The sequence below is a fragment of the Zeus faber genome, assembly GCF_960531495.2.
Source record: "Zeus faber genome assembly, chromosome: 22".
NCBI classification, from domain to species: Eukaryota; Metazoa; Chordata; class Actinopteri; order Zeiformes; family Zeidae; genus Zeus; species Zeus faber.
In genome coordinates this window covers 7,953,618-7,969,206 of record NC_137209.1, presented here as the reverse complement: position 1 = coordinate 7,969,206, position 15,589 = coordinate 7,953,618, and the positions used below count along the sequence as shown (strand labels likewise).

Genomic DNA, 15,589 nt, shown 5'->3' with positions numbered 1-15,589 from the left:
AATCGTGCTTGGGACTTCGAGAAATAAAGGCTGCGTTTCTGTGACATTGGGCAAAAAAAAAATCTCAACAGCTTAAGTCTGGGAAAATAATTGAAAACGTCTCTACGGATTGCTTGAATTTGGCTCTCCAGTATCGCCGCCCAAACGTTGCATCGTTTTTTATAAATAGTCTCTCTCTCTCTCTCTCTTTCTAGCTGATCTAGCTCCGTTTCCCCTCTATTTAGCGTCTCTCCTTCTTGCCAGCTCTCTTTTGCTCTCTGTCAGTCAGTCTGTCTGTCTCTCTCGCTCTCTCTGTTGGGGGCGGGGGGTTATAACACATAGCTTTTAGGACTTTTTTTTCTCTTCCCTAAATAGAGGTGTGTGTGTGTGTGTGTGTGTGTGTGTGTGTGTGTGTGTGTGTGTGTGTGTGTGTGTGTGTGTGTGTGTGTGTGTGTGTGTGTGTGTGTGTGTGTGTGTGTGTGTGTGTGTGTGTGTGTGTGTGTGTACTTGTTCGCAGTCCTGGTGATCTTTCCATGTTACAATGCAAAAGTATCCTCCAGTTCAAAGCTCTGAGCACATGCCGGTATGCCTACGCTCATATACATCCCACATCACATACACACACACACACACACACACACACACGCGCGCGCATGCATACACCTGAAAAAACAGCACGTTACATAAGCACTGCAGCGGCGGCCGTGGAGCCAGCACGGTGATTGACAGCAGCAGGGTCAAAGGGGAGCGCAAGTGTGTGTGTGTGTGTGTGTGTGTGTCTGTCTGTGTGTGTGTGTGTGTGTGTGTGTGAGAACCGGAGTGTGTCCCAACATGCATCCAGGCACTCCTGTTTCAGGCGCTCGGCTGTCCACACCGAGACCAACGAGCAGAAAATACATAGACCTCCGTTGTTTGCATATTAAACAAAAAACAAAGTTGCCAAGCAGAACGTATAAAATAAATGAGAAAATGTCTTTTTAAAAGGTTTTGCGTCCGGCCGCTTACGCTCTCCCCCCTTTGCTGCGGTTTTCCGATGACATAAAACGGCTCGGTTTACGTTCAAGGTTTGCAACATGTAATTTGCCGTAATTGATCATTTGATGTCCCTCTGACTGTCGTTTGCTGAAGTTATTTCCTAATTTCCACAAACTTCTTTTTTTTTTTCCCCAGAACATTTCATAAAAAGGACGGTTTGTGTTCAAGTAGTAAAAAAAAAAATCATGTATTTGCGTAGCCGGGGGGGAAAGGAGAGAGAGAGAGAGTGACTCCCTCGCCAGTGCTTAATGACTTAATTATCTGGCTCTTCCGTTGGTAGTCACGGCCATGACATTATCACACAGCCATTTTGGTCGGGACTGGAAAAAGTCGAAACTTTTTTTAAACGCGGCGAAACGAGGAGAATTCCACGCCATGGCCAGAAAACGCTCCTCGTGTATTCCGCCGTTCGGCCGCTGCCGTCTCCAGACGCCGGGTGGAGAGCAGCGGGTCAACAGACAAGTGGCACGGGGACGATCCCTTCCGCCGGAGGCTTCGACGTGGTCAGCAAGGGCCTCGTTCCCCCGGCCGCGGCGTTATCCCCTCCCGACAGTAAATGGACGTCCTTCCACCGTAGTCTATGACGACACAGCTGAATAAGACGCGGTCTTACGGCAGTACGAGCGTTAAATATCCTGAATGGGAAAACCTTTATTTATGCCTGTCGGTGATTGAGACTAAACTCATATCGTATGTTAGTGTTTCTACTGATCAATATAATTGTAATTAAGTTCAAATTTCAAAGTGTTTTATTTGTCAAGTGTACAGTACAACACAAGGTCATTCGGTACAATAACATTCTTGGGGCATGACAGGCAACAACTGCGTAGTGGGCATAAAAAGATAATTTTTAATAAAATATAAATATAATTTTTTTTTTTTTAAAGAGTAAGAGTCAATGTTACAAATACGGGCAAGAGGTCACAGTGTATGTTCATAAAATGAAAATAAGAAAAATAATCCTAAAACGGAAACTAAAATAATTGGAACATTGTAGCAGTTCCAACAGAAATTGGTCAGTCTATTGCACAAGATATGGATAGAAATATAAAGTGAAGGAGTGCCGGTGGATATGTACATGTAGTTGTGGTGATGTACATTTAATTTACATAGGTGACTACAGATGTTGCAGGTTGAGAAGCCTGATGGCCTGAGGCTAAAAACTGTTCGTGAGTCTTGTCGTCCATACCCGGATTCGCTGGTAATGTTTCCCAGACGGCAGCAGTGCGAACAATCCGTAGCCTGGGTGGCTGTAGTCCTTTATGATTTTCCGTGCTTTCCTAAGGCATCGTGTGTGGTAGATGCCTTGCACGGAGGGGAGGTGGCAGCCAATGATGCGCTCCGCTGTCTTCGCCACCCTCTGGAGCGCCTTGCGATCAGCAGCGGAGCAGCTGCCGTACCAGGCGGTGATGCAGCCAGTGAGAAGCTCTCAATGGTGCATCGGTAGAAGCTGGTGAGAGTCCTGACAGACGCGCCAAACTTCTTGAGTCTCCTCAGGAAGAATAGGCGCTTTTGGGCAGTTTTTATTGCCGCGTCCGATTGCCTGGACCAGGAGAGGTCATTACTGATGGACACACCGAGGAACTTGAAGCAGGAGACTCTCTCCACTTCAGCTCCGTCGATGTGGATGGGGGCGTTTCCTGTAGTCCACGATCATCTCTTAAGTCTTGCAGACGTTGAGAGAGAGGTTGTTATCCTGGCACCATGTTGCCAAGACGCTGACCTCCTCTCTGTAGGAGGACTCATCGTTGTTGGAGATGAGACCTAGGATGGTGGTGTCGTCCGCAAACATCAGGATGGTGTTGGTGCTGCGCGTGGCCACACAGTCATGTGTGAACAGGGTGTACAGGAGGGGACTGAGTACGCAGCCCTGCGGGGCTCCGGTGTTCAGGGTCAGTGCAGAGGAGGAGGGATTTCCCATTCTCACCACCTGGGGTCTGCCCGTCAGGAAGTCCAGGATCCAGTTGCAGAGGGAGGTGTTAAGACCCAGGATCCTGAGCTTGGGAACAAGCTTAGCCGGCAGAATTGTGTTGAATGCTGAGCTGTAATCTACAAACAGCATCCTCACGTATGTGCTGCTCTTGTCCAGGTGGGAGAGGTGGTGTGCACTGCCAGGGCGATGGCGTCGTCCGTAGATCAGTTGGGGCGATATGCAAATTGAAGGGAGTCCAGGGTGTCAGGAAGGGAGGAGCAGATGTGGGTTCTGACTAGCCGCTCGAAGCAGTTCATGATGGTAGAGGTCAGTGCTACCGGGCGATAGTCATTCAGGCAGGTGATGGGTTGTTTCTTTGGTACCGGGACAATGGTTGTCTGTTTGAAGCAGGTGGGGACTGTAGACTGGATCAGGGAGAGGTTGAATATGGAGGTGAATACCTCCGCCAGCTGGGGACATGACCTGGAATGCTATCAGGCCCTGGAGACTTCCAAGGGTTTTAAGAGGGTTTTAAGGTTTTAAGAGCTCTCCCCGCGTCAGCCGTAGACAGGAACAGAGTGCAGTCATCCTGGTCCTCCGCTAGCCTGGCAGCCGGGATGGTGTTGCTCGCCTCAAACCGTGCGTAGAAGGTGTTGAGCTCATCGGGAAGAGAGGTGGCTGGCTGGGCATCACTCCTGTGTCTCCCTTTATAGTCTGTGATGGTGTGCAGTCCACACCACATGCGTCTGGGGTCGGAACTGTGGTAGCCCGACTCCAGCTTGTCCCTGTAGGCTCTTTTGGCATCTCTGATCGGTTTCCGAAGGTGATATCTGGACTTCCCCCAGGCCTCCATGTCCCCAGAGCTGTAGGCGGAGGACCGTGCTCTGAACTTAGCACAGACATCACCATTTACCCAGGGCTTCTGGTTGGGGAAAGTCCTGACCTTGACTCTCGGGACGAACGTGGAGATGTAGACTGAGACAGAGTCTGTGTATGCATCGATGTCCCCATCAGCTGCAACACAGTACATCTGCCAGTCCGTGATTTCGAAACAGTCCTGGAGAGTGGCAGTGGATTCCTCACTCCAGTCCACTCACGTTGGACTGTTCGAGAAACTGGTTTTCCTTGCTTTAATCGTTGTCTGTAGGTTGGTAGGAGATGAATGGAGGTGTGATCCGCCTTACCAAAGACAGGGCGGGGGGGGGGTTTGTAGCTGTCCAGTAGTTGTGAATAACAATGGTTGAGAGTCTGATCACCCCTGGTAGGAAAGTTGATATGCTGGTGATATTTAGGCAAACCTTTCCTCACAGCCCATTTGAAGTCGCCACAAACAATAGAAGCTGCCTCAGGGTGAGCATTCTCCAATCCACTGATTACTCCGTAAAGGTCCTCTAACGCGCACGTTTTATCCGCCTGTGGGGGTATGTAGACTGCCGTGATTATAGGTAGAAGGGACGGACTTTTATGGTTAAGAGCTCCAGGTCTGGAGAGCAGTGTTTTGAAAGTACTGATACATCCAAACCCCAGCGAGAGTTAACCATAATGCAGACCCCACCGCCTCTGCGTTTACCTGACTCCGTGGTTCTGTCGTGCCGGCAGATGGAAAATCCAGCCGGAGTAACGGCAGAGTCCAGGATTGAACATTTGCCAGTAAAATGCTCGGTAGCTGCAGGTCGCAGTAACTCGTCCGAGATCTACATAGAATTCCGGCGTGTTTGCCTCTTCTCTTTCTCCTCCGCCGGCGTATTGGTAAAACACAGCGGCGGCAGGACAAAGGGATCGCAGCACTACGTACTCTAGTAAGTTGCGAAAAAGTCCGTATTAAGTGTCGAACGGACGTCCAGGAGTGCTTGTGGTTCATATTGTGAGAGCGACAGTGCACAGCCTGCAAAAATAAGAACAATACAAATAATAATAAACACAAAACAACGAGTTGAATGCGGAGCCTTTGTCGGTGTGTCCATACCCGGAAGACAGGAAGTGCGAGGTGGTTGTCTACTTTGTTTATGTTAGGCCATTTTTCATAGTATGAGTTTATAATCACGTAATAGCACATCTCCTAAGACTGCGGAAGGTACATTTATTGGCATTGAATTGCGATTTTTTTTTTTTTTTTTATTGCAACATATCTCACATTGGTTTAAAATCCCCCTTTTTAAGTGGCAACGGAAACACACGGCGGGGTGGCGGAATCTTTGCCATTTTTCGAAAAAAAGGTCGCAATCCGCTCAAATAATTTCGCGATATGGGCGATGGCGTTATAATTGTGGCGGCTCTGGTTTTACCGCAGCGACCGAGCGCCAGCAATAATCTCCATTTTCTTCTCTGGCCCGCCGTCTCTTATTTCCAGTGACGGTGTAAAGAAGGGCGGGTGTGCGCGCTCGGCAGGTGTGTCCGCTTGCCTTGGAAATAAATATAACTTGACCCCGAAGTGACGCAGAGTCACCGATGGACCCGGTGGACTCAGTGACTCGACAGAGAGAGAGAGAGAGAGAGAGAGAGAGAGAGAGAGAGAGCGAGAGAGAGAGAGGGCGGGAGAGAGAGAGAGGGCGGGCGGGGGAGAGAGAGAGAGAGAGAGAGAGGGCGGGAGAGAGAGAGGGTGGGATAGAGAGAGAGAGAGAGAGAGAGAGAGAGAGAGAGAGAGAGAGAGAGAGAGGACCATCGTCTCGTGGGAAACCAGCCGGAGCCCGAAATTGACAGACACAGGGAGGGGAGGCGATTTTACGAGCGTAGGCCAAAGCCGCTTTCTCTTTTTTTTTTTTTTTTTTTTTTTTTTTATGGAGCTGCAGAATGAGACATCACAAAGAAAGCAGAATACACCATATACAACACACACACACACACACACACACACGCACAGATTCACAGCGACCCACATCCACAGGACGACTCGGGGGCAATTTATTGAGTAGACGTTTCGGGGGCAGATCGTCTCTCCAGTTGAAGTGAGAAAGAGAGACACACATACACACACACAAACACACACACACACACACACACACACACACACACACAGTCCCTCCCCAAAAGCCATAATCGCATCGATTAGCGGCCAGACGGAGCAACGACAGTCAGAACAAGATTGAGGTGAGATCGATGGACGGGCGTCCGGGAGGAGGAGGAGGAAGAAGAAAAAGAAGAAGAAGAAGAAGAAGAAGAAGAATGGGGAAATAGAAAGGTTATCTGATTAGAGTAGCTCGAGAAGAAGAAATGTTTCCTTCCCTGTCGAAAAACAGAGCAGAGACACACACACACACACACACACACACACACTGCACACTATATTCTCTTTCACGCTCGGAACGAAATGCATGTATTCAGGGGGTAACGTCGGATTCGGGAGGCAGTTTCGACCCCGATTTCGAATTTTGGGCGGGCCAATTCAAGTCGGGTGTTTGACGAACAGTCACACATCTCGAAATGCCACGTATTACGACGCGGGAAGATCTTTGAGAAATGACCCGTCGCTCTATTTGTCGCTGTGCGTCTCCGTCCGTCTGTGTGTTGCTCGATCCACTGTGTCCGTTCGTTCCTGCCCCGTCTGTGTGCTGTGGAAAGTAGCAGCAGACGTGAAGGCAAAATGTCATCCACATAATTACACCGCCCTGTCCTGCATCCCTTTCATCAGCGTGCCCCGGCCTGCTTCTTGTGTGTGTTGTGTGTGTGTGTGTGTGTGTGTGTGTGTGTGTGTGTGTGTTCTCTTGCCGGCTGCTTCCGCCCGCCGGGGGCGCTGCTCGGGCCTCCCTCCTGTTCTGGGCGGCCGCAGCTCGGCGGGCAGGCAGGCAGGCAGGCAGGCAGGCAGGCAGGCAGGCAGGCAGGCAGGCAAGCGGCGTCTGTGCTGAGGGGACTAAATATAGCACACTGCACCAGGAAGGAGAGAAAACACACAGCGCGAGAGGAGGGTCATAAATACAGCGTGTCCCTGTGCAATTACAGAGCCGAGCGGGGGAATTTTGGGGATGGCATCGCGGGGAACTCCGGAATCCCCCCCCCCCCCACTCCTGCTACTTCAAGTCCTAAAATGTATTTTTGTAATGCCAGAATGAACCCCAGCACACAGCTGGAGGCCGCCGAACGTTCATCCATCCTTCCGCCAAAATGAATGCCCGCTTGTTATGGGAGCTTGAAATCTCAGCAGCCTTCAAGGTCACAGGGGACTGTCATTGACGAACCGCATTTGCAAACCACACGCCGCTGATATATGATGGTCAATTTCGGCAACAGGTCAGATGAAACATCAGGCGTTGTGCCTCTAAAGGCATCCGCCGTCCATGCCGGCGAACTTTGGTGAAATGGCCCGAAAAAGGAAGCCTTGAATGGTCATGCTTCGCCCGACCAGTTTATTTGAGCACATCAGAGAGTCAGGGGAGGCAGAGAGAGGCGGGCGTCCGCTCCCTCATCGGGGCCAGGCATATCCAGGTTGCCAAAACATTCAAAGAATTGCGATCTTAAAGAGTAATGTTGATTTAATTTTCCACGTGTCTCTAAATATAACCAGCCTTTTTAATCTTTGGGGATGGTATGCAAAGTTTGAGTCAGTTGCGAAAACGAACGAGGGCGTACTATTTTTGCTGTGGAAAAGGTGCAATTTATTACGTTGGAATGTTACTAAATATAAGTGTAGTAATGTTAACCCCAAAATATGAAGGGGGGGGGAAAGTTCATCATTTAAGGAAAACATTATTAAATATAGAGTATTGTGGCAGTTTTGCCTACCGCACACCGCCCGAGTGGTTGTAGCCACACTGGTTAATCGTAGAGAGAGGGCTAGTTGGAACAAGCCCCGGAGCAGACAGACATGTGTCATGATACGGGCTCCTCTCTCCTGAGTGAGACCAACCAATAAGAAACAGGTATGCAGCCACTCTGATCCCGGGCCCCCGAGTGCCTAGACCCAGGACAGGTGTGGCTGCTCAAACCACACCATCCCCAAGTATATTTAACTATGGATTAGTGAAATTAGTATAAATCTGTTTACTTTATCCAAAGGCTCTCAGACTTTTGTTTTGTCAGGGTTCTTGCCATGTCCTTGAGGTGCTTGAACTTCATCCTCAGAGGTTTAAGTGCTGGAATACCTTGAAAATAGCCCCTTTTGTACTTGAAAGTACATGAAAAGTCCTTGAATTGGTGAATTAATCATCGAAAACCTGTGATATTCCCCTGGTTTTGTTATTCAAATCGTAACGTAATAAAAAAAATCACTCACGACATTGATGATGCCAGGGAAATGTAATAAAGGCACTTATAGTAGTAGATGACAATGACATTTTTATAGATAGTCGTGTGATAGATAGTGTGTGTGTGTGTGTATACTGTATACAGTATATATGTATACTGTGTGTGTGTGTGTGTGTGTGTGTGTGAAAGATATGCCAATATAAATAATAGACAATGAGATTAAGATTATATTATATTTTAGTGAATAAAGATCACATTGAAAAATAGATAATATTTATTTAGCGTTAAGTCCTTGAAAAAAAGATTATGCTTAAAAAAAATCACTTGAAAGTCCTTGAATTCCGTTGGTTTGTTTTGATACTCCAATGTCCGTATCAGTATTGGCTGGAGTCATCCTGGAACTGCTTAACATTGATATTATTATTATTAATTTATTTATTTATTATGTAACACCGTATTGAGACAGAGGATGGTGGTGCGGCCAGTCGCTCCCGCCTGGAGGGTTTGATGTTTTTATCTTTATGTTCATGACCTGCGGGGGGTGAAATCCACGCACACCCGTGGCCGCTGGCGCCTCGCGCCGCGGATGCTCCGCCAACGACATGTGAGCGGATTTCGGAATTGTCACGCAAACGACAGCGTGAAATGGAAATCTGGCGAATCCCCATTTTCCATGTTTCTGTTTTTCTTTTCACATTTTCCTCGTTCCCGAATTTCCACCCCAAGACAAATAACGCACGCGTTTGAATCCCAGGATCCCCCGGTCCTCCCTTTAAACCCCCCCCCCCCCCCCCACGTTTTGTTTACGCCCGCCGCCCCCGAAAAGCGATAAAGAAATTGGAATCTGCTCCTTTGTGTATTTTTGTTTTGCTGGGTATGGTCATGGTGTTCTCAAGCCCGAAAGGCAGACGCTGAGATTGCACATTAAATATAATAATTATCCTGATAAGTGCAGTAGACGGTGTATATACATGTCATAATATTTATACCTTCCTCATATCGGGTTCCGCGCTTATTTATCCGTCTGAGTTTAACCATTTTCCTTCTGTTTGTCATCTTTTTGCAGAATGCTGATGTCACTGTCCCCATCGGAGCCGGTCCCGTCCTCGGAGACGCCGTCGCCCGGGAGAGGAGAGCCGGACTGGACACGCCCCTGTAGCACTTTGGAAAGACTTTATAGAGAACTTTTTTTTTTTTTTTTTGTTATTTTTGTGGTTTCTTTTCCTTTATTATTATTATTGTTATTTTATTTTCAGGCTTTTAGCTGATTTCCTCGCTCGTCCCAACGGGGGGCGTTTGTGTGCCAAACGGACTTCTTCACGTGCTCTTAGGAAGAAAATGAAAAAAAAAAAAAAAAAAAAAAAAGCCAATACGAGTGAGGTACCTAAACAACTGCAGAATTCTATTTTTTTAACCTAGGGAAGAAGAGGAAATCAGATCCTAAAAAGAAAAAAAAAACAGCTCTACGACAGCTGACAATATGGAGTGGAAATAAGAAAATAGATAGTTCCATATCTGCTCAAAAAAGTGCCTCACTTGATCTTTCTGGACATCTTGTGCTTGTTTGAGAGTGGAAATGAAAGACGCAGCAGAGCGAGTCCATGAAGTGGAGAGCAGCCGTATGTACAGTAATGTCGCTAACAACAATAATAATAATAATAATAATAATAATAATAATAATAATAATAATAACAGTAATGATGATAATAATGACACAAGCACTCTGCCGGGCCTGACTGTCTACTGTGAGAAATATTAGTTGAGCTGCCGTCAGTTCAGCTTCACCTCCCTCCTTTTCAGTTTGTTCCTTGTTTTTGATACAGCCGGTGTCAAAACTCACATTTGGCCGGGCGCCGGGCGGGGGGCGCGGGCTCCCCCGCCGACGAGCTCAGGTTCAAACCCCCTCAGAGCCGTGCGCCTCGGACGCTCGCGTGCGTGCGCTCCAGCATAATCTTCGCTGTCTCAGGATGCCGACGCAGAGCACTCAGCTCAGGGCCTCTCCGGCTGTCGGCGAGGCTTTTAGCCAGAGTTGCCAGGTCTCACCGCTCACACGCCACACCTCGTATTTCTCACGCCGAGAATCCCAAAATAAGCTCTTTTTTTTTTTCTCCATATATTCACTCACTGGCCACTTTATTAGGTACACCTGTTCAATTGCTTGTTAACACAAGTAGCTTATCAGCAAATCACATGGCAGCAACTCATTGCATTTAGGCATGTAGACACGGTGAGGATGACTTGCTGAAGTTCAACCCGAGCATCAGAATGGGGAAGAAAGGGGATTGAAGTGACTTTGAACGTCGCATGGTTGTTGGTGCCAGACGGGCTGGTCTGAGTATGTCAGAAACTGCTGACCTACTGGGATTTTCACGCACAACCATCTCTCGGGTTTACAGAGAATGGTCCGAAAAAGAGAAAATATCCAGTGAGCGGCAGTTGTGTGGACGAAAATGCCTTGTTGGTGTCAGAGGTCAAAGGAGAATGGGCAGACTGGTTTGAGACGATAGAAAGCGTCCCCGCTCGCCGTCTCTCCAAAGAAAACAAATTGAGCCCCACCCTCCCCTCCCAAATCTCACTTTGGTGAAACTTGGCAGCCCTGCTTTTAGCTCGGTCCATTTCCAAATATGAATCAGGTTTTGCGACCCAGACTTCCTCGGTTTAATGTAAAATAAAATAAAATTTTGAATTTTTACCTTTTTCCTACATTTTAAACAGGTCTAAATCCTGGATTTGTTGAATCGACGGTGGAGTTGACCTCCCACTGGTTCCAGTATGAACGTTGAGCTACTCAACATCGCTTTAGATTCTTTTTTCAAACTTTGTCCGGTCTTTCTCGACGGGAATCTCTTTGCGGTGCCGCCAACCCTGGAAGCCCCCCACCCCACCCGCCCCCTTATAACATCACAGACCACCGCCCCGCCGGGTCACTCTCCTGTGGATGCCTTTCCCGCTCGTTGGCGGGAAACCTCCCCAGGCCCCATCATAGCCCGCCCCCGTCAACATGTGAATAAGGGGAGAACCGGCACATATTTATTTCCACGGGCCCCCCTCCCCGTTCAATTTGTTGTGGTCGCAGGGCCGCACCTCACTCTGCCATCCCTCGCTGAGGGAGCTCTTAGTATTTTCTCATGGGAAGGAAGCCAGGACGGAGAGAGTGGGCAGGGCGGTCGTCAGCGGCGAAATCGCCAGGGGGGGTCGAGGGGGGTCTCGGTCGGACCTGCCCCCCCCCCCCCCCCGTCTCACTCTTGGCTCTCACTTTAATGTCCTCGGCTATGCATTAGCACTTAAGTGCCTGTCTGTCTGCAGGTTCTAAGTTCTCATTTCACGTTGTATTTTTATTTTTATTTTTTTTATCATGTTTGGTTTCATAAGTGTCAGATGGCCTGCTCTCCCGATGTTTGATCTGTGTTTTTTTTTTTGTTTTTGTTTTTTTTGTTTTTTTTGGTTTTGTTTGTTTGTCTTGTTTCTTTGCAGAGGGGGGGGGGGGGACAAAACAACAACTGTGACATATCTTGCCTCGTCGTCTGCTTATGTGAAACAATATAAAGGTTATTTTGAGGACTCACTCAGAATGCTTTGTCGGGAATTGATTTGTCTCTGAATTTCAACCGATGGATCAAGTGGAAATTAAATGCGCGAGACAAAAATAAATGGTCACGGGGGTGGGGGGGGGCGACAAGGCAGGCGAGGGTGCGGTGTGCTCCCAAAGCATATTCATGTTTTTTTTTTTGTTTGTTTGTTTTTTTTGTTTGCCCTCGGGTCCTTCGTGAACTTCTTCACCCGAGTCACGTGACGTTGCCTGGAGCTTAACAATGCAGCTTTATTACTAACAGATTTGGATCTGCGCTCATAACGTCTCCTCATGGCTCTTGATGTCAGGAGTGGGGGGTGAGGGGTGGTTGGGGGATTGGACTTGGACCTCACAAGCGCCGGTGGTTCAGACCGGACCCCGGGGCCGGACCGTTTTCGGAGGCTCGGGGGACCGAGACCGAGAAGCACCGGTGCTCAGGGGCGGCTTTTTTTCCTGTTTGTTTTTTAAGGTTTGATCGTTGTGTTGTCCCGCCACGCGGATCCCCTTCCAGCTGCCGAGATCCTCCAATGAGGTTCGGCTTTGAGGCGAAAACGCTGAATGACAAAAAAAAAAATATAATAATAAAAAATGAAAAAAAGCGTCGTCGTCGGCGGAGGAAGTTCCTCGGAGGGAGCTCGGGGCTGAAAGGCGGATGTGGGGCTTTTTGACTGTTTGTTGTTCCTCGTCGTGTTGTCTTTAAGAAACAGGGCGGGGCAAAGGGTGCTGATCATTTGCCTGTGACGTCGACAATTTGATCGCTTTTGTCGCTCGTAGAAGAAAGGGGGGGGGGACAAAAAAAAAAAACGACCTAAAATTAAGTCAAAGCGGCGGAGTCGAGGGTTTTATTTTTGTTTCCCCTGCGACGGAGAAAGCGGTTCCTTTTGATGTGAAGTAATTGGGTCTCTGCCACGGACGCCAAATTGGCAGCGAGCGCCGGGTGTGGCCCCGTTGCCGGGCTGTGGTGAGAACCGGACGGGGCGGTGCTCCTTCACACGCAAGCCGCTCGCACACAAGCGGCCCCCCCGGAGGCCACGGACGCCCATAATTGCGCGGGAAGTGATTATTTAATTGCTGTGATTGTTCGCCCCAAGCCTTTGAACCGCCGTGAGTCACATCCATCGCCCGCGGCGATGAGATTATTTCCACTCCGCGGTGGCGGGTGACCCGATGGAGTTAATCGCTCACGGTGGCGTAGGGGTTTCGACGACCGTCGGGGGCCTCTGTCCTCCACCTTCACCTCCGCACCTGTGACACTGCTCCCTACCAACACCACCGCTCTGTCTCTGTCCCCCTCAAGTAGCAGCCCCGTCGTGGACAGAGCCGGCTTCTCCCGCGCTCCATCCCCCATCCCTCACCCTTACTCCCTCTCCGTCTCTGTTCTGTTAATGGTCTCGGTTGCAATCACATTTCCGGGGGCCCCTGCATAGTCATCCTCCGCCATCCCCTGCGCAGATGGGAAGGTAACCCGACCCCCGGACGCCACGCCGAGGGAGCGCAGGAACCAACGGGACGGAATGCACGGGCTCCGCCCGCCACACCTGGTCTCCACCTGCCGCACCTGGTCTCCACACGGAACGCGCCGTCTCGCTTTCCTGGCTGCGGATGGTGGTGGTGGTGGTGGGGGCGGTCGGCGTGGACAAAGAAAGAAAAAGAAAAGCCACTGTCAGCACCTGTGGAAGCGTCCACGGCCACACCTGCGTGGCGTGACCCACGGCGGAACGCAAACTCAATTCAGTCGGGCCCGGTCTGGCGCGCAGTCACCGCGTCTATTCCTTCCCGGTTCGCAGACAAAGGGAAAAATCCCAAACACTCCCCCAACCCAGTCTGTCGAGGTGGCCACGCGCGGCCGAAAAAGCACGAGCTGGAAAAATCATTATGCCGCTGATGTTGTGGTCTGATTGCGGTTTAGAATTTGGTTGTTGCAATATAGTGATAGGGTGACATGATGTCTTGGGGGTGGTGTTATACCACCCTGAACTTCTGAACGGCATGGGCCTGCTCCAGCCAATGCACGTAGCTGCTCGGTCACGACGTCCAACATTACTCATGGTCGTTTCTCAGAAAATTCTCCTGCGTAAGAATCCGTGACGTGGCTTTTCACGCGTCGCCAATTATCTTCATCGAGGAATTTGTCCAAAACATATTGTGATATCTGATCTTCTCTTGCGCTGCACCTTCATCTCCGGGGGGCTGGCTTTGTTACAGGGCCCTCATAAAGACTTCAGGAAACCCGGGATTTAACCTTGGTTGTAAAAAAATAAATAAATTAATAAAATTCTTCCCCCCTACAAAGTGGCAGAAGAAAAACGAAGGTGGAGGAGGGGGCAGTGAGGTCGAGAGCTCGGGGCGCACCTGCCGTCTGGTCGCCGTGGCGATATCCCGCTTACCCCGCGTATCGACTCCGTCTCCCCGCCGCCGGCGCTGCAACACGGGAGGATGTGCTGGAGCGGCGCCAGCGGAAGAGGACACCGAGTTCGAGTGAGAAAGACTCAGTCAGCGGCCAGCGGGGTGGGTCTGTTGTGTCTGCTTGGTACCGAGCCAGGGCGTCACCTCCGCCCTCTCTCTCTCGCTCTCTCGCTCTCTCTGTGTGCGTGTGTGTGTGTCATCTACCGACACAGGGAGGAACAAGGGCTCCTACTGTGGTACGGAACGCGCACACACACACACACACACACACACACACTTGGCTCCGATCCCGAAAAACCGTCTCCCCGGTCCCAGTCCCTCGAACGCACAATCGCTCAAACACATGCGGGCGGTGACACATGCAAATCCAGATGTCTTGCCGAAAACAAAACCAAAAAAAGGCAGCAAAAATAAATATATATTTATATGTATTTTTTTTTTTAAGGAAAAAAAAAAACCCGCCACAACTCGAACGTGCCGCCTCCAAACCAAAGGTCACGTCGATCAAATCTAAATAAACGGGGACACGGATGAGGGGGGCAAATAGGATTCACGTCGGTGACACCATGACTTCCGCCGCGGCGCGGGGCGGCGGGGAAGGCCACGGAAATAGCTCCTCGGGTCCTGGCAGACGCGGCAGGGCCGGGACTCCCGACGACTTCCTTCCCATCCGCGACACTTGTTCTGTTTACCTCCTCCGGTCAGGGGGGGGCGACCTCTGGGAACGCGGCGGTGTTCCGGGTTTTGACATGAACCCTTCCTCCGGGCTCGTCTCCTCGCGTGCGCGTATAAGTCACATCCCTGGGTTTGTTTGTTTTTTTTAATTTCTTTTTTATTTTATAATTTTTTTTTTTTTCTTTACAGTCGCTCCCACTGCGAGTAAACCTTTGTCTGACCAAGCACGTAAAGCCCTTTGAATCACACTGGATTACAGAGGGAGCCGCTGCAGTTGGCTTCTGTTAATCCCCCCAATTTTCCTTCACTTTCCTCCAGCCTCCTCTTCTTTTTTCAAATTTTTTTTTGGGAGGAGGTGGCGGCATTGTGCTTTTGGGAGTTGGAATTTTCCTTTTTTTTTTTTTAACCCATTCACTCACACGCTGCCTTCTCCCCAGCGTTGGTTTAGACTCCCGGGTGGGGATGGCGCGAGGTAACTCGATCCGCCAACGCCACCGTTTCGCTAATGTACTTCCAGTCTCCTCTCCTCGCCCACCCCCTCATTCACATAGTGTACTTAGCCAAACAAAAAGCCTTTCTCCGTCTTGCCCTCGCCTCCCCTCCCCTCGCTTCCCTCCCACCCTCCCTCCCTCCCTCCTTCCCCCTCGCCTCTCGCCGTCAGCCGGAGACAATGCTGCTCTGATTATAGATTTGTCTTCTTTCTCGGCAGAAGTTGTCGGCCCGACGCGCTTCTGTTGTTCTCTGCGGTCGTGTCTGGCAAGCGGCGGAGGAATGGCGGTGGAGAGCCCAACACCCGGGAAAAAAAAATTAAATAGTGGGCGACTGGGAAAAAT

At 49.8% G+C, this 15,589-nt stretch overlaps 1 protein-coding gene across 1 annotated transcript in view; it reads left to right on the top strand.

Annotated features, from left to right (window-relative positions):
- The window catches only part of LOC307246830 (insulin receptor substrate 1-B), a 61,946-nt gene extending 50,454 nt beyond the window's left edge, over positions 1-11,492 (top strand). The window contains exon 9 of the mRNA XM_080022859.1: positions 9,171-11,492. Coding sequence (XP_079878985.1) covers positions 9,171-9,178 — 8 coding nt within the window. The 3' untranslated portion in view covers positions 9,179-11,492. The remainder of the gene's footprint in view (positions 1-9,170) is intronic.
- The last annotated feature ends 4,097 nt before the right edge of the window (positions 11,493-15,589 follow it).